At 39.0% G+C, this 19,234-nt stretch overlaps 1 protein-coding gene across 6 annotated transcripts; it reads left to right on the forward strand.

Moving 5' to 3' along the window:
* The first annotated feature begins 104 nt into the window (after positions 1–104).
* On the forward strand, positions 105–18,534 carry MDM2 (MDM2 proto-oncogene). Of its 6 annotated transcripts, none has more exons than XM_081330728.1 (12): positions 105–303; positions 409–639; positions 736–826; positions 2,905–2,979; positions 7,308–7,441; positions 8,444–8,493; positions 8,792–8,871; positions 9,654–9,714; positions 10,529–10,683; positions 12,608–12,757; positions 15,479–15,556; positions 17,073–18,534. In XM_081330728.1, exons 3-12 carry the CDS (start codon positions 743–745, stop codon positions 17,628–17,630), a joined length of 1,425 nt encoding a protein of 474 aa, XP_081186854.1. In that variant the 5' UTR covers positions 105–303; positions 409–639; positions 736–742; the 3' UTR covers positions 17,631–18,534. The 6 variants fall into 6 exon arrangements, with proteins under 6 accessions (XP_081186854.1, XP_081186855.1, XP_081186853.1 ...); XM_081330729.1 differs by having other exon boundaries at positions 118–303; positions 504–639; XM_081330727.1 differs by having other exon boundaries at positions 118–639.
* Positions 18,535–19,234: the final 700 nt, after the last annotated feature.

Consider the following 19,234-nt stretch of genomic DNA (forward strand, 5'->3'; position numbering starts at 1 on the left):
ACCGGTTTCAAACAGGAACGGCAGCGCGTGGCAGGGCCCCTGAGGAAAAAAAATGCCCCCCCCCACGTATAAAGCCGCTTCTTCGTCGCGGCTGGGGGACGTCGGGCGACGGCGCGAACGTCTGCGGGGGACGCCACGTAGGCCGCTCGCGCACCTCAGCCAGGAAGTGGCTTCTGCCGCTGCATAAAAAAAGAAAGCAGCTACGAGCGCCTTAAGTTGGAAATGGCGGCGCGTGGCGTGAAATAATTTGGCCTCCACTTTCAGGAGGAAGCGGCTTCCTTTCGCCAACAGAGAAAGAGGCGCGTAAGGAAACGGGCGAGCGAGGACGAGCTCAAGGGAAGGAGTCGCAGAGCGGCTTGGGAGTTGGGCGGGAAGAGGGATTTATTTCTCCTCTAGATTCCCAGGAAGGCGCGTTCAGCTTGGAGGGATCGTTGGGAAAAAGCGGCGGGGGCGGCTTCGCTGTTCTGTCCCTGCTACCTTGTTGACTCAGCGCCTCTCTCTAGTCATGCTCGGACATGCCTGGCCGTTTGGTTTGGGGAGTGAAGTCTAGACATGCCCGTAAACGAGGTCGCGAGGCCGCTATTTATGCTCGGCCCTTGCGAGGCAGTTGAGACTTGCGTAGCTACAGGGCCCCTTACGGTAAGTTGATCGAGGTGTTTCTTTGGGTTTTGCTGTCCTGTCGCCTTATGCAACGCCTCAGCTTACTTAGTTTTTTTTTCTTTCTTTCCTCCCTAGCAGGCAAATGTGCAATACTAAAATGGCTTCTGCGACCGACCAGCCTGCGGCTGGCTCTGCTGTCCTTGGCCGCTCGGATCAAGAAGCCCTGGTAAGCGTGTAAGGCGATCTCGAGGCCCTTCCGAAGCGATTGCATTTTCCAGAGGTCCCTGTTGAGCGGGACAATAGGAAGGGAGAGGGCGGATTGTTAGCGTTGTTAGCTTGAAATTCAACGTTAAGAAAACGAAGATCATGGCATCCGGCCCTCTCAATTCCTGGCAAATAGATGGGGAAGAAATGGAGGTAGTGACAGATTTTATTTTCCTGGGCTCCAACATCACTGCAGATGGGGACTGTAGCCAAGAAATTAAAAGACGCTCGGGAGGAAAGCCATGACAAATCTAGACAGCACACTAAAAAGCAGAGACATCACCCTGTCAACAAAAGTGCGTATAGTCAAGGCTATGGTCTTCCCAGTTGCAATGTATGGCAGTGAAAGCTGGACCATAAAAAAGGCTGAGCGCCAAAGAATTGAGGCCTTTGAACTATGGTGCTGGAGAAGACTCCTGCGAGTCCCTTGGACTGCAAGGCGATCAAACCGGTCAGTCCTAGAGGAGATCAACCCTGACTGCTCTTTAGAAGGCCAGATCCTGAAGTTGAAACTCAAATACTTTGGCCACCTAATGAGAAGGAAGGACTCACTGGAGAAGAGCCTAATGCTGGGAAAGGTTGAGGGCAAGAGAAGAAGGGGACAACAGAGAATGAGGTGGCTGGATGGAGTCACTGAAGCAGTAGGCGTGAGTTTAAATGGACTCCAGAAGATGATAGAGGGCAAGAAGGCCTGGAGGAATGTTGTCCATAGGGTCACGATGGGTCGGACACGACTTCACAGCTAACAAGTGCGCACTCCATGCTATGACGAGGGTTCTTTATTTTTTTGTGGGGAAAGGTGGTTAAAAAAGTTAGATGGGTCACATGTTTTAAATTTTAAACACTGGTTTAGGAACTGCATTGAGTGATTCGGTCAACATCCTGAGATCAGCAAATGACAGGTTGATATGGCCAATGTGGGAATGCTGATAGGTTTTTTTTTTAAAATTGGAGAACTCTGACCCACTTCATTGTTCAGAATCTTTTGCAGTGTCTCGGTTTAGACATTCAGAAAAAAGTTAAGATTAGCTTGTATTAATTTGTTTGGAAAAAATCCATAGGAGTTAACATGCTTTTGTGTAATTATGCTTGAGATGATTATTTACATGAAGCCAGAGACCCAGTGAAAAATCTATAAAGTGTGCTGGGAAATTCAGGCTAATAAGATTTCTTAGCATAAAGGTACAAGGTAGCATCACTTGAAAGGTTTAAAAATTACTAGGATGGAATTGGAATAGTTAAGTATTACTCTGTGTTTGAGATGGTAAGACATTTTTGAGGCAAAGTGAAGATCACTTAAAAATGTTATCCTCATTTGGAGACTGGCTCAAGGTTGAAGAAGCTATGAGTGGGTAGCCACTTTGTGGTGAACTGTAATTTAGCCTGGATATAAGAATATTATGCAAACCTCACCTACCTACTTGTCATTTGGTAGAGGGATGTTTTCAACTTCCCACTTCAGGGCTGAAGAATGGCTGGCTAAAAGACATGCAGACAGCTTCCATTCCTAAGGGAAAAATAAAACTTAGGTCACCTTTGTCAAAAAGAAAAAAAGTGGACTATGTACATTTGGAAGTATTCTGTTTGCACTGATCAGCTGCACTCAAAGCATTTTCAAAGAGTGGCAATATATAGTATCTGAGAAGCCCCAACATTCCTTTAGGCATGATCAGTTGGTTATTAAGGCCTATGTATGGATGTTTTTCATTTCATATGTTAAAAGCTATTCTGCTATTTACTTTTGGATATGTTATTGCACTGTCTTTTCAGCCCATCTCATGATAAGCAGAATATAAGATTTTAAATAAAATAGCATTCTCTGTTATTTGGGCATGATCTTGAGGAATCAAAAACACGCTCTATGAAATTGCGCTTTTTTCCCTTCCGCTTTTAGATGCAACTCTGAGATTCTTTTTGCGGTTGATCTCAAAAAGATTTGCTATTGAGCATATTAAAAACTTTAGAGCAAGGTTCGTTTTTGAAAAATTTCCCGTATTTTGAACAAGACAACTAAACAAACTGCAATCTTTATATTTTCAGATTAAACCCAAACCACTGTTTATGAAACTTCTACAGTTTGCTGGTGCAGAAAAGGATACTTTTACCATGAAGGAGGTAAATAGATTAATTGCAGTCAACATAGGAAGTGAAAATGAATTAGGTCAGCGATGGCGAACTTTAGAGACCAAGTGCCCAAACCACAACCCAAAACCCACTTATTTATTACAAAGTGCCAGGGGCGCATCAGCATTATGGTGCCCTCGGGGGGGGCAAGGAGGCGCTTCTGAGTGCTGCCTCTGGCACGCAAAAAATGGGCCACCGTGCTGCAAGGCACAGATACAAGGCGCTGCACCACGCAAGAATGGGGCAGGGCTAGTGAGTATCATGCAGGCACTAGCCCTGCCCCATTTGCAGCACGCGCATGCTCGTGGCCCTGTGCACGCACACATGTAAAATGCTTCCCCCTCCCTTTTCTTCCAGTCCACCAATCGACAATGGTTGGTGACTTCTGCTCTACCACCTCTACTTGAGCTTGCTAGTCAGCCGCTATGCCTCCTTTGTGCTGGGCAGGTTCCTGCTCTGGGCGGCAGTGGCAGCCTGATGGACCTGCTTCTGCTAGCAGTGGTGCACGTGCCAACAGAGAGGGCTCTGAGTGCCGCCTCTGGCACACGTGCCATAGGTTCGCCACCACTGAATTAGGTGTTTATTTCTTATACACTGAACAACATGCCAAGTTACAATAATGTGACTGAAGAGTGAAGAATACCGCACAGCTGAGCGGGTGGGTTATGATTTTATCTTAGCCTTATATTGTGAGAGCAAAGGCAAGACCCATATTCTGTTTTCCAAACTTGCCTATTTTCAAAGAATTATTTTCTACGTTCAGTGAATATTTCTAATTTCATTTTTTTAAAATAACCTTATTAGATTTTAAAATAAATAGAAACTAACAAAAAGTAATATTTAAGCTAAAAAATGAAAAAGCAAAATCCTTTTTTTCTATACTTTTGATTTTGCTTTCTTTTTCATTCTTCATTCTTTATAAATACAAAGAAATGACCTCCACCTTTTCCTTTACAACATTACATTAAACACTTACTCTACATTTACAACATTAACTTTCATTTTTTTATCTACTTTTATTTCTAATCATCAATTTCTTAATATTTTTCTTAATATTTTTTCTGGTTCATGCAAAAAGTCCAAAAGGAGTTTCAAATCAGCATTAAAATTAATGCACAGTAGTTTTTCAAAACATATTGTCTGAAATTAAAACAACATTCTAATTAAAACATTCATCTTAATATAGAAATTCCCCCCAATAGTGTCAGTTATAATTTTCCCCATTGTAACCTATCTTTTTTAACTTCACTCAGTGCCTTATAATTATGTAGAAACAACATTCAATTTACATGTATCAGATTAATACTGAAGTCTTATCTTTTTCTCAAATCTTATCCTTTTTACTGATTAATTCTCTTTGGTCTTGTACTTTCATATTTTTATTAACATCTTTGTCTTTTATTTATTAATCTTAAGGCCTGATAATACACCAATTTCTTTTAATTTTCTCATTAATAATTTGAAGCCCTTTAAAGAATCTTCCAATACCAGCACATGCCTGAACAATTTTTCATCATCTAAGCACTTCATTTGGATTCTCCCAAATGGCTCTGGGCCTCAGGCACTGTTCCCTTCTTGCTAAGTTCAGCTGAGCCACATTATCATACCTCTTTCTAATTTCATATTCCTAACTTCTGATTTATTCTCTAAGATTCTCATTAACTTCTTTTAATTTTTTCATATATTTGCTTTACAGGTAGTCCTCAACTTACAATCTTAATTGAGTCTTCAATTTCGGTTGTAAGTGATGATCGTAAAGTGGGTCATCGCGTGACTCCACCCAATTTGATTACCTTTTTTGCATTGGTCATTATGCAAGCATCATAGTCATTATGCTATAGGGTGTTTTTCCCCAGAAACTGGAAAAAAACATCATGAATTGCAGTCAGGTAATTGTGGGACACTGCAAACAGTCATAAATGCCAAGTGCTCAATGCAATCATGCAAGGTAAAAGGAGGGAAACTTCAGACTTTGAATCCTGGTTGTAAGTGGCTATTTGGGGGTCTGTCATAACTTCGAGCTGACACTAAATGACCAATCATAAGTCAAGGACTACCTATATACTTATATACCTTTTAAATAATTATCCATCTTATTCAATCTTTCATCTGTCTTTCCTTCAAGGGTCATAAATTTGGCTTCAAGCAACTGAGCCAGTTTTAGTCCTGAATTCATCAAACATTGATTGAGATAAACTTATTAAGTTTATAACAAGGATTGCTTTATTTTCATTTTCATTATCTTTTCTACTGTTAACAATTGTTCTGAAAAACCTCCATTCTCCCTTTGCTTAGTCATTCCAGAGAGAAAGTAGTAGGCAGAAAAGAAAACAGATACAAGTAGTTCTTAACTTACAACCATCACTGAATCCAAAGTTTCTGTTGCTAAGTGAAATTTGACCCATTTTACAACCTTTCTTGTCACAGTTGTTAAGTGAATCACTGCAGTTGTTAAAGTGTTTCCCCAAAAAATAAGACCCGGTCTTATATTTTATTTTATTTTTTGCCTCCAAAAGAGACCAGGTCTTCTTTTTGGGAGGGGGGGGGTCTTTTTCACTCACCTCCAGCACCAACAGTCCAGCCGGCCCACTTCTTCTGCGGCCGAAGGAGCAGATTCATTCTGCAGCTGAGAATGGAGCTCCAGCCTGCATTTTGCAGTCAACGGCCTTTCCGGAAGGCCACTGCAGCTATGGATTGAATCCTTAGCTTGGCTCTTGGCTACAGTGGCCTTCTAGAAGGGCCTCTGCGAAATGCAGGCCTGGGGATCCCGCAGAAGAAGTGGGCTGGCGAGGAGAGGCCTGGCTGCAAGGTAAGTGGGTGTGGGCCCTAGCTTGATTTTAGGTGTGTTGCTCACCCTAAAACTAGGTCTTATTTTTGGGGTAGGGCGTATATTTGGCCCACCCCCCAAAATCAATCTAGGGCGTATTTTCAGGGTCTTACTTTTGGGGAAACACGGTAGTAACGTGGTTGTTAAGTGAATCTGGCTTCCCCATTGACTTTGCTTGGAAGAAGGTCACAAAAGATGATCACGTGACCCTGGGACATTGCAACTGTCATCTGAATTTTGATCACATGACCATGTTTGTAAGTGTGAAAAACAGCCTTAAGTCACTTTTTTCAGTGCTTTTATAACTTTGAACAGTCACTAAATGAACTATTCTAAGTCAAGGATTATCTGTACTTCACTCCCTCTAGTGTCTTTAAAGCTGTAATTACAGGCATGTCTCAGTGAAATAGACACTCTACTCCAGGGGTGTCAAGCTCAATTTCATTGAGGGCCGCATCAGCATTGCAGTTGCCCTCAGGGGGCCGGGTGGGTATGGCCAGGGTGGGTGTGGCCTACTGGGTGGGTGTGGCTACAGTGCTTATGGCCTACTGGGTGGGCATGGCCAACTCTACATAGTTGGCCTCAAGGGTGCCTATGGGGGCCTGGGCAGGAGTGGGACAGATCTGAGGGTCTCTGGCAGAAAGAGGGTCTCTGGGCCAGGGCCAAGGCAGTGGCGGCCGTTCCTTCACTGTTTCCAGGATGGCTTCGCGGGCCACATGAAACCACTTCGCGGGCCAGATCCGGCCCCCGGGCCTTGTGTTTGACATGTCTGCTCTACTCAAATTACTGTGGCTTTTTTTATAAATCCAGTCAACGATTAAGCATATTAAGACAAAACAAAAAGCATTCCCATGGAAGAACTAAGTCAATGCAACTGAGATTTTTACAATGCAAATTCTTGAAAAATATTTTTTTTAAAAGTAATGTTCCGCTTCTTCTGTTAATACTTTTCTTATATAATCCCTATTATTTGGCTTAAATACCAATATATTTTTGAGTTTATACTTCTTCTAAGTTTATAGTCACAAAAATACTTATCTGTTACAAAAGAAAATGTCTCTTAAATTGAAGAATAATATTGCAAATGCGATTAAGAAATGAGGATTGGCAGGTCCAAGTGTCCATAGGCTACATCATACTCAACTTGTGAAACAACCACAAAAACCTCCATCTTTGTGGTTAACCCATAGGGAATGGCCCTCTGAAGATCAGGTAGGTTAATTTCACACTTCCTCCTTCATCCAAAGGAAGTTCAGCATCCAGCAATGGTAGCTGGGTTCCAATCAAGCTGTGGTGTTGTCCTCACACCTCATAGCACCTTTAGTCATCACTGGAATATTTCCAACTTCAGAAGGGCACCATAACAGTATTATAGCTGAGACGTTATTGGGAATTACCTTTAATAAATGTAATTGTCCTGTGAGCAAAATGCAGTACAAATTCTACTTTCTAAATTTTGTGTTACAAAACTGTTCAATGTTTGCTGTTGTAGATTCTGTTCTACCTTGGTCAATATATTATGTCTAAACGTCTGTATGATGAAAAGCAACAGCATATTGTCCAGTGTGCAAATGACCTTCTGGGCGATCTGTTTGGAGTACAGAGTTTTTCTATAAAGGAACACAGGTAAACAAAAAAAAAACGTAGCTTGCTTTGTTGGCATGAATTTATGTGTTAGAAATATATCAGTTCAGATAGTTTGCATGATTATAGTGAATTTATTTTTAATGTAGACATCTGATGTAACCGTTTATAGTTCTGCATTATATTTCCTTAGTAGCTGTAATAAATATACTGTAAAATAAAGTACTGTCTACAAGAAAATCATCCAAATTTTGGTAATATTTATTTACTGCATTTATATAGTTCTGTGAGAGCTCACAATAGATTATTGGGGGCAGTGGAGAAGAGTTTCTTCTAGATTTTTAAAAAAAGTACTATAGCCAGTGTGATACAGTGCTTAAGGTGCTGGGCTGGGACTGAGGATACAGCTTCTAGTCATCGTTTAGCTTTGGAAACCCTAGATGACTTTGGACCAAGACTGAAGGTACACTGGAATCTGGATCCTAGCAGCTAACCCAGAAGCTTAAATGTATATCATATGGCTGGATCTGAAGGTAGCCTTCATACGGCCATTTAGAATCCATGCTTGAAAAAGCAGTCAGATATTATGCTATTTCAACCAACACTTCAGATGGGTAATAAGTGTCAGCTAGGTTCTTAGTTGGTATAAGTAAATGGTATCAAAATAAATGCAGATTCAATTCCAATCCTGCCTAATTCTAGTCATACTTTAGGCATACCGGTAATTGTACAGCTGCGCAATGTTGGACTAATCACCTTCAGCCTAGGAACAGGAGAAGGGCAAACCACTTCCAAAAACGTTGCCAAGAAAACTGCAGGGACTTGTCCAGGCGGTTGTCAGAACTCAGAGATATTTAAAAAAGGCTCGGGATGGAGGAGACTCATATGATACCTATACTGAAAGATCACTCTGCTTTTAGCAGCCATTTTCAGTTTACGGTTTCTTTCCCAGAAGCTTCTGAATACATACAAACTTTTTTCATCAGTGTTTTTGTTCACTGTTCTTTATATCTAAAACTAAGATATTGTTTTATCTTTTAAAAGGCAATTATATTTGATGATTTCCAAAAACCTGGTAACGGCCACCCAGCAAGGTAAGTTATTTTTTTTTAAGTAAGCTTCCACTTAAACAATTGATGGACAGAAGGCTAGGTTCAAATAAGAAACCCACTGAACTGTTGCATGGTTAACATTTTGAAAAGAGAATAATAGATCCTGAAAAGCAATTATATAAATATTTGTTTAATTCTTTTCTAACTCTATTGGCCAACATTTATTACTGAATTTTAAGGAAGTCATATTCCTAATTGTTTGTACAATTATAAAGTAATAACTAGATTATTTTGTAAATGTGTATCTGAATTGCCAGCTTTCTTCTTTTGTGACTTCCAGTATGTATTTCTTTTGAAGATTCTAATAACATAGCTGTGAATCCATCCAGATGCCAGCTAGAAAATGAAAACATTCTAAAGGTGATCACTGATTTATATTTTGTTCATTCATTTATTAAATTTATTTGCCACCCATCTCACCACAAAGTGACTCTGGGCGGCTTACAAAGTTAAAACCAATAAAACAGTACAAATGTTAAGTATAGCAATAAAATTATGCATTATGATAAAAATATGGGGAGGGAAGTAAGAAGATGTGCTGGTGGTGAGGTGGGATCTGCTATTAATCTACCAACTATCACTACTGTAGCATTCCCCCATTGGGAATGCTACAGAACCAGTTTTCAAGCCCTTATGGAAGGTCAGGAGGGAGCAGCGTTGGTGGCCTAGAAGTGAAGATGCACTTGCCCCCACTCAGAAGGTTGAAAGTTCAATGTTAGGCAGTCGCAGAGGTTTCTCTATCAGGGTACAAAGAGAAAATTATCTGCTGTGAACTCCATGTAGATGTCAGCCAAGGCATCCGGCCAGTAAACGCTCAGCTCCATTTAGTCGCCTCGATTCCAACTCGAATAAAGGAATTAAAGGGACATAAAGAAAAAGAAAGGTCAGGAGGGTGGGACCAGATCTCGCCCTAGGGGTCAGATGTTCCAGAGGGCAGGAGCCACAGGAGAGAAAGTTCTTCTGGATCTCACTAGCCAAAATTCCTTGACTGACTGGATCTGCAGCGTGCCACCTCTGGAGGTGCAGATGGGGCAGGCCTGTCCCATTGGGTTGAGATGATTCCTCAGTAATATATATAGTGTATTCCTCTTTATTTTTTCACATGTAAATCTGAAATAGTTACTTAATATATTATTAAACAGGAAACAATACAAGAAGCCGCTGAAGCAACTACTTCCCGAAGAACAAGATCCAGTGAAACAGGTATATAAGTCTGTTATGTTTTGTTTCAGTCCTTAGAGTCATTTGAATATTCAAAGTTAATCATTGACTAGTAATGCAGTTGTGTACATTGTGTGGAAATAGAGTTGTTTATTGGTTGGCTGACCTCTGATTGATATCTGACTTCTCATACTCTAATACCTTGGCTGTTGGCTTCAAATTTAACACTAGATGTTTAACTTGTCTGACTAACACAGCATGTTGTGGAGATATGGCTAAGTGAAAGATATACAGCTTTGTTTATTTGACTGTATCCAGAATATTACTTATCCTATAGATCAATTTACTTCACACTGTTCCAACTGGTTTAGTAAAAAGCAAATTGTACTAGAAACATTTTAAATCTAGTTAAAAACATAGTGAGATATAGTACAATATAGTATAATTTGTCATACCATTACTATTGTCAAGTAGAAGTTTTTTGTAATCTTTATAAAATAATGTTGAACTTTAAAAAACCATTTAGGAATGCTTCTAAAGATAGCAATCCAGTGAACAATTTTCCATTATAATTTAGGAAATACATTGAAAATATGTAACTTTTTTTACATTGGGATGTCAATAGATGTCTTAATGAGCTGTTAGTTTTATGCTAGCATTTTAGATAGTACTGGTGATTTTCTTTCAGAATATGGAAAGAAGATTGTGTCCTCAGAATGGTAGAAATAAGACATAGCAATAACCTACACTTTCTGAAGTTTAGGAATTGCATAGCAGAGTTTGTTCATTCAATTCTTTTCTTACACAAAATCAGAGATTTGGTAATTTGCTTAAGAAGAGTTTTTTTTCCCAACAGAAGAAAGTGCTTCAGAAGATATAAATTATGAAAGACAAAGAAAAAGGCAGAAATCTGATAGTATTTCTCTTACGTTTGATGAAAGTCTTAAATGGTGTGTAGTACATTGTGAGCAAAGCAGCAGCAGCAGCTCAATCAATTCCTTGCCAAGTCCAGTAAGTAGATACTAGTTTGAATTTTTAAACAAGAAACTTAACTGTTAAATCTGTACCCCTGAAAGTAAGTGATAATAGCATGAGAAAATGCATTTTAACCTGACATGTCAAAAAGAAGAAAACGTGTTAGTAAACATACTAATTTTTATCTGTAAAGTTTCTCCATCATAAATAGGGTATTAAATTAACATCCATATTCTAAGATAGTAAATGGCTGGGAAAATTTTTCATGAAGCGAGAGGCTAAAAGGCCTCTTAGGAAATATTAGAAACAATTAGCTGTCATGTATAGCACTGTATAGAAAAGGAAAAAAAATCCCCTTTGATATTTATTATGTTTTTACCCCAGTTCTGTTGCATTGGAATACACCCACCAAAAAGGTAACAGAATTGGAAGGGAATTTGGAGGTCTTCTAGTCTAATCCTCTGCTCAAGCAGAAAACCCTATACCATTTCAGACAAATGGTTGTCCAATCTCTTCTTAAAAACTTCCAGTGTTGGAGCATTCACAACTTCCAGAGGCAGATTGTTCCACTGATTAATTGTTCTGTCAAGAAATTTCTCCTTAGTTCAGGGATGTCAAACTCACGAAGTCACGTGACGTGCAGTGTATCGGGACGGTTTTGCCATTGCTGGCAATGGGGTGGGCGTGGCTTCCACGTGACGCAGCCAGCCCGTGGGCTGGCAGTTTGATACCCCTGCCTTAGTTCTAGGTTGGTTCTCTCTTTGATTTGTTTCCATCCATTGCTTCTTGTTCTGCCTTCAGGTGGTTTGGAGAATAGGTTGACCCTCTCTTCTTTCTGACAGCCCCTTAGATATTGGAACACTGCTGTCATGTCACCCCTACTTCTTTTCATTAAACTAGACATAACCCAATTCCTGAAATCATTCTTCATATGCTTTAGCCTCTAATCCCCTAATCATCTTTGTTGCTCTTTTCTGCACTCTTTCTGGAGTCTCAACATTTCTGCAACATTTGGTTTGACAAAGCATAATGCAATAGTGAATCAGGAATATTCAGTGATATCAGAACTTGCCTCTACAAGCTGGAAACTAGCACAGTAAAATATAATTCTGCTAAACAATTTCTTTAGACTTGTGTAGCACAACACCTGCTAAAATGCTAAATATTCCACATAGAACCAGGGTAGGGCAATTCCTAAAACTGTATGACAACTGATGCTTTATGATCATTGTTGTTTAAACATAGCTTGTCTCTTCAATTCATACCCATGACATTTCAAGAATGTTTTCTTTAAAAAGATGAATGTTTACTTTTTAACTATGGAAGTAGCCTCTTTTTTTAAAGAAAATACTTATTTCCCATAGCAATGCCCCTACAGTTCAGGCAATATGTGTTCTTCATTGTAGGAGCTACAGGTAATGCTCAACGTAGGGCCATAATTGGGACCTGAACTAATTGGGAGTGCTAAACTGATGGGGTCATTAAGTGAGTCATGCCTAATTTTACAACCTTTTTTGCCATGATTGTTGAGCAGATCACATGGTTGTTAAGCAAATCTGGCCTCCCCCATTGACTTTGATTGTTGAAAGCCCCCTGAGAAGATTGCAGATGGTGATCGTGTAACTCAGGGACACTGCAACCATTATAAATAGATGCTGCTGGTTGTTAAATATCTGGTTTTTGATCATGTGACTATGGGGATACTACAGCATTTGTAAGTCACAGGCCAGTTTTTTCAATGCTGTCCTAACTTTGAAAAGTTGTTAAATGAATGGTTGTAAAATGATGGGTTCCTGTACTTTGATTAAAAGTAAATATGATTAACTACTTTCCTAGAATGTTACTAGACGTTTTTATCCTATTAGCACAGTTTTCATCCCATATATGCATTACAATTATAGGGACCTCATCTCTTAAATTTCATTACTATTCTAATCAGAAACATTCTCTCTCTCTCTAGGATCATGCCAGTTTAAGTGAAAACTCGGACTGGTTAGATGAAGATTCTGTTTCAGATCAGTTCAGTGTAGAGTTTGAAGTTGAATCTATCTACTCAGAAGACTATAGTCCTAATGAAGAAGGATTTGAACTAACAGATGAGGATGATGAAGTATGTATATTTGAACCAAAATCAGATGGAATGTTGTTTGAGAAATGTAACTTCATATAGGTACACTTAAAATTGGACATTACTGAGTGAACTATCAATCTCTGAAAATCTAGAAGTACATTTTCATAAAAAGTATTCAGAATCTTTCAGAAGTTCTGCTTATCTTTGCTACTTACTATTATCAGATCTTCATGTAAGTCCTTCTGATATACCATGTTTCCCTGAAAATAGGACCTATCTCGAAAATAAGCCCTAGCCCGTTTTCCATGCCTGTTCCAAATATAAGCCCTACCTCTAAATTAGAGCCTGTGCAGCTGGCTGGCCACCCATTCTATCTGCTTGCTGCCGACATGAGGCAGGGGGGATGCCACGGTCATAAAGTGAGGCAGTAGGGGGTGTGGAGGACAAAGCAAGGCGGGGAGGATGAAGCTTCTTTTCCTTACTCGCTGCCACAATGAAGCAGGAGACTGAGCAATGCGCCGGTCACACGGCCACTAAGTGAGACAGTGCGAGTGATGGAGGATGAAGTCCCAACAGTATCCTTGGCCGCCTGGCCTGCACAGCCCTGATGCTGGTGGAATGAGGTGGCGGTGGTTGAAGCACCCCCTTCCCCGGGGTGGGGGTTCAGATTTGGCATCCACAATGCCAAATCCTTACCCCCACCCGACCCCAGAGTATCCACAATGCAAATCCTGCATAAAAATCGTGGTCTTGAAAGATGCAGATTTTGTCCTGCACCCTGACTTGAAGAAAGTGTCTTCTAAAAACTGGAGGTGGTTTTGGAGTTGATTTTGAGTCCATCTTCACAGCCCCCAAAGGTCCAAATAGCTCATCTTTAATAATACCAGCCCATACCAATACCTCACCTCCACCTTGCTGGCATCTGAGTCGAAGTGGAGCTCTGTGCCCGTTACTGATCCAGCCAAGGGCCCATCCATCTGGTCCATCAAGAGTCATTCTCCTCTCATCATAAAACCTTTGAAAAAATCTGTCTTCAGATATTTCTTGGCCCAGTCTTGCCGTTTCAACTTATGTGTCTTGTTCAGTGGTGGTCGGGTTTCAGCCTTCTTTACCTTGGCCATGTCTCTGAGCACTGAACACCTTGTCCTTCTGGGCACTCCAGATAGGTTGCAGTCCTAGAATATGACACACTGGAGGGTAATGGGTTCCTGGTAGCTCCACATTTGATTCTTCTCAAATCTTTGGCAGTTAATGTGTGTCTTTTTTTCTCTACATGTTTCTTGGTGACCCTGTTGACTATTTTCAACAAAATGTTTGATGGGTCTGTCATGGTTCACACCCCAATATCTTAATAATTTCAAGAGTGCTGCATCCCTCTGAAAGACTTTACAATTTTTGACTTTTCAGTGTCAATTAAATCTTTTTTTGGCCCATTTTGCCTGAGGAAAACAAGCTGCCTAATAATTATGCACACCTTGATATAGGGTGTTGATCTCCTTAGGCCACACCCTCCCTCATTACAGAAATACACATCACCTGATATGCTTATATCCTCTAAGCCAGACATGTCAAACTCGCGATGTCACATGACGTTGCATTGCCGGCAATGGGGTGGGGGTGGCTTCTGGATGACGCGTCCAGCCCGTGGGCCAGCAGTTTTAACACCCCTGCTCTAAGCATTCAAGTTTATACAGCTTGGAGATAGAAAATAGACATGAAAACGATGATATGGTCGAAATACTCACTTGCCTAATAATTGCGCAGTGTAAATAAAAGGGAGTCTGAATGAAGAAATAAATTTTGATGCTGGGAGAAAATGCTTCTACCTAAATGGCATATTCTATTATTCAATTTTGAAAATCAATAAAGGAGAATATTTTTAGCTCAGGGTTGAAAGGAGGGGTCCTTGGTGCCCTCTGAGCTTGCATGTTTTCTTGCAGATGTTTCATTAGCCAAATTATTAGATAACAATCAGTGCTCTGAGCACTGTTTTCTGCAAGAAAACAAGCTCAGTGTCAGATCCCCAAATCCTTATTGTCTCTCTTCCATATATATATATATATATATATATATATATATATATATATATATATATATATATATATATATATATATATATATATATATATATATATATATATATATATATATATATATATATATATATATATATATATATATATATATATATATATATTCTTGTGCTTTGCTTTGGGGCCTGCCATTATGCTGGAGGGAGGGGGGGTATTTGCTTTAGCTTGGGATAACTTTTCCTTTCTGCTTTCCTTCTTCTACCTCTATCCACCTGAGAAAGGAATGTGTCTCCCTTATCAGGGAGATGGTTACAGAGAAACGAAAGCTGAAGAAGACCTTGAGATGTGCGCCCACTGTGCCAGTTACCCGTTCATTTTGCCACCAGTGGATTGGCTGGATTTCAAATGGACATTATGACTTTGATGGGAGGAGGAAGATTGCTAGTTTAATTGTATCTTGCCTTGACTTCCCTACTGTCACTCATTCTTGTTCTCAAAGATAATTGCTCATAATATTTTATTGATTTTAAAATCAAATATTGAGTCATTTGACTTGGGACGGGGAAATTACTGTATTTTCTTCTCAAATAGTAAAATAATTGTTTACAAAATTTATTTTCATTGATGAAAGAGAATTAAACCTTCACAAATTAACTTTAATCTAGAGTTATAAAATGTATTTTGTGTGAATTTTAATTAACCCTAATTTAAAAATGATTTTCATCAGGTATATCAAGTAACTATATATCAGACCGAAGATAGTGATATAGATTCATTTGACGAAGACCCTGAAATTTCACTAGCAGTAAGTAAAATGTTGGTTTGAGACTAATTGCACTTTTGAATTTGCAACATATTCCTTAATTTATTCCAGATGACCCATCTGTCTATAAACAAATACATATATAATTAATATATATATTAAAAACTCAAGAGGTTAAAAGCATGTTGTTTTCAGCTTTAATTTAGAGTGGTATTTCAGTGAATTGGAGAGTTATAATCTATTTTCAGGTGCCAATTATAGTTGTATATTTTTCTCTAAAATACTAATATAACAACTAATTAGAAAAATATATTTCATAAATCTTTTAAAAATTATTTTGCTATATATAGGGTAATATGAGTTCACTTTAGGAAAGAATGTATATTGGTCCCTTTCCCCAAACCATTACATGTGGAATGATGATCATTTCCCTAATTATAGATTGGGTATATCACCAAATCAATTGCAGGATATCAAGTATCTTGGACAGCAGAGTGCATTACAATAAATATGGCACCAAGTCTGAAATTCTGTCAGGATCCTCTTCTGAAATTATCTTGGTGAAAATGTATTAATTTTAAATTACTTTTCTTTAAGCATAACTGTTCTGTCACTAAAACCAAAGTGCTGTGAATAGCTATACCACGAAGTATATTGAGTCGTCCAGAACCTGGCCAGTTACAATACTTTTAACATGAAATTTTATTCCAGTCATGGACATTTTGCCTTTCAGAATATATTTACCTCATATCTTATCAGAGGCGAAAGCTTCTGACTCAGGACTTCTAGTCAATTGCTATTTATATGCAAGCTTCAATCTGTCAGAAAGATAGAAGTAGTACATATAGTTCTCCACTTACAACAGTTCATTTAATGACTGTTCAAAGTTATAACGGCACTGAAAAAAGTGACTTATGGCCGTTTTTCACATTTACAACCGTTGTAGCATCCTCATGGTCACATAATCAAAATTCAGATGCTTGGCGACTGATTCATATTTATGACTGTTGCAGTGTCCCAGGGTCATGTGATCCCCCTTTGTGATCTTCTGAAAAGCAAAGTCAGTGGGGAAGCCGGGTTCCTTTAACAACCGTGTTATTAACAAATGCAAGGATTATTTAACAATTGTGGCAAGAAAAGTCATAAAATGGAGCAAACTCACTGAATAAATGTTTCACTTAGCAACATAAATTTTGGGCTCATTTGTGGTCATAACTCAAGGACTACCTGTATAGGTGTTACATATATATATATATATATATATATATATATATATATATATATATATATATAAGCATCCAACACTATTAGCTCTTCAACATATTTCTAGATTACCATGCATCTATGGCATAGTGCCCTTGCTTTGACTTTATATGTATATTTTGTACAAATAAGGATTACAATGATCAGAAATGCGAGTTTATAAGTTTTGGCCACAAATATGGTCCCTTCTGAAAACTTACAGCCCATCATGTGCACAAAAAACTTTATAGTTTATCTTTTATTTTGATAAAGCATTTTCACTAACATAAATTATTTCTTATCTAATTCATCAAAGGATTATTGGAAGTGCGCAAAGTGCAATGAAATGAACCCACCTCTTCCATCCCATTGCCCAAGATGCTGGACTCTTCGAAAGGATTGGCTGCCTGATAAAAAGACTGAGATCGCCAAGAAGAGCAAATTTCTAAATCCCTCACCATTAGATCCTGAGGAAGGCTTTGATGTTCCTGACTGTAAGAAAGGAAAAATGAATGAGGGTAAAGAAGAAGAAGAAGAGAGTGCAGAAGAAAGCCCTGAATCTCAGGAAAGTGAGGCATATTCACAACCATCTACATCTAGCAGTATGTTTTGTAGTAGCCAAGAAGACTATAAAGAATCTGAGAAAGAAGACATTGAAGACAAAGAAGAAAGACTGGAAGCCGAGCAGCCTCTCTCCAGCGTAGAGCCTTGTGTCATATGTCAAACACGACCTAAAAATGGTTGCATAGTACATGGAAAGACAGGACACTTAATGTTATGTTTTGTATGTGCAAAAAAGCTGAAAAAAAGGAACAAGCCTTGCCCAGTTTGCAGGCAGCCTATTGACATGATATTGCTAACTTATTTTTGCTAGCTGCAGTGCAAACCAACGGTTTCTACATGTAGAAGAACACAGAATGCAGTTTTGAATGCTTACACAAATATATTTATTTTCCAGAAGATAGAAACTTTTAAATATTGCACTGCAACTGACAGTGTGATCAGAACATTCTCGTTTAGTTTTGAAATTTGCCAAAACAGCAAGCACACGTATACGTGATGAAGATTGATAATTCAGAGCTTATTCTTTATATCTAATATAAAGGAATCTTAATATTCTTGTAAGGACCACAGAAATAAAGTATATATTATTTTCTAAATCTGAAAACTGATTTACCTAAGCTGATCCAAATACTGTAGGCCAAGTTATGTGTGATATAGAACTTCAAATTACCCCTTTCCAAACAAACAGATACAATGGAAGGTGCTTAATAATGATTGAAGCAATCCTAGATGCTTTCCAGGTTCTCTCTTGTCTAATATTTTTATTGTATCTAAGTGGTTATTGGCTAGCAAACTGTCTCAAAAAGAGCCTAAAGCTCATGTTGGAAAAACTAGTTCTGGCAGATCCCTTAATGCTGATTAAAACAAGAGGCAGACACTTGTTTTGGACCTGGACAAGCTTACAGTCTGTTCCCAATGTGAAAGCTCTACCTTTGCCTCGGTGAACCCAGTGAAGTTTTGATGGTCTATTCAAGTTGCATTCTTTAGGCCTGTACTTCTTTGGTGAAATTTAAAAGGATCACTTACATTTGTGCTTTGATCAAGTATTATGGCAAGAATTCTGTTAAAAAAGTTTTTAGAAGAACTAATTCTGAAAGTCACTGAAATAAGATGTAGCATTCCAAGTGCTTACTGTAATACATTCACAGCAAGCAAATAATGTACAATGAGTGGAGTTGCAACCTGTGGTTTACCAATAAATGTTACCAATAAGCAATCAATCTTTGCTTTTGCTTATCTTCCATATTTTATTCTTATGTCGTAATTCAGTTCACAGCAATAATATGTTTCCAGTCTTTCTTTGGTAGTGGGGAGAGGCAACAATAAGGTAAAGGTTCCCCTGCACATGCGTGCTAGTCGTTTGCAACTCTAGGGGCTGGTGCTCATCTCCGTTTCAAAGCCGAAGAGCCAGCGCTTGTTCGAGGACGTCTCCGTGGTCATGTGGCTGGCATGACTAGACACCAAAGGCGCACGGAACGCTGTTACCTTCCCACCATAGTGGTCCCTATTTTTCTACTTGCATTTTTTATGTGCTTTCAAACTGCAAGGTTGGCAGAAGCTGGGACGAGTAACAGGCGCTCACTGTTACGCGGCACTTGGGATTCGACCCGCCAAACTGCTGACCTGATCGACAAGCTCAGCATCCTAACCCACTGAGCAACAATATGTAATGTTAATTCTTTCCCTCCAAATGTACAATCTAAAGATTGTAGATGGTGAACTATTTACTTGGAAGCCTTATTTTCTAAAAGGAGATCTGACAAAGAAGAGCATAATATGTTGTATTCCTTGGGTATGTGTGTGCATGCATATAAAATAGTATTTCCCCATTTGTATTAATTTTGGGGCAAAACTGCATTAGTACTGCACTTTTGGAATGTAAAAATAGTTTGTCACAGAAATATTTCCCCTAAT

The sequence above is a fragment of the Vipera berus genome, assembly GCF_964194415.1.
Source record: "Vipera berus genome assembly, chromosome: 6".
Classification (NCBI taxonomy): domain Eukaryota; kingdom Metazoa; phylum Chordata; class Lepidosauria; order Squamata; family Viperidae; genus Vipera; species Vipera berus.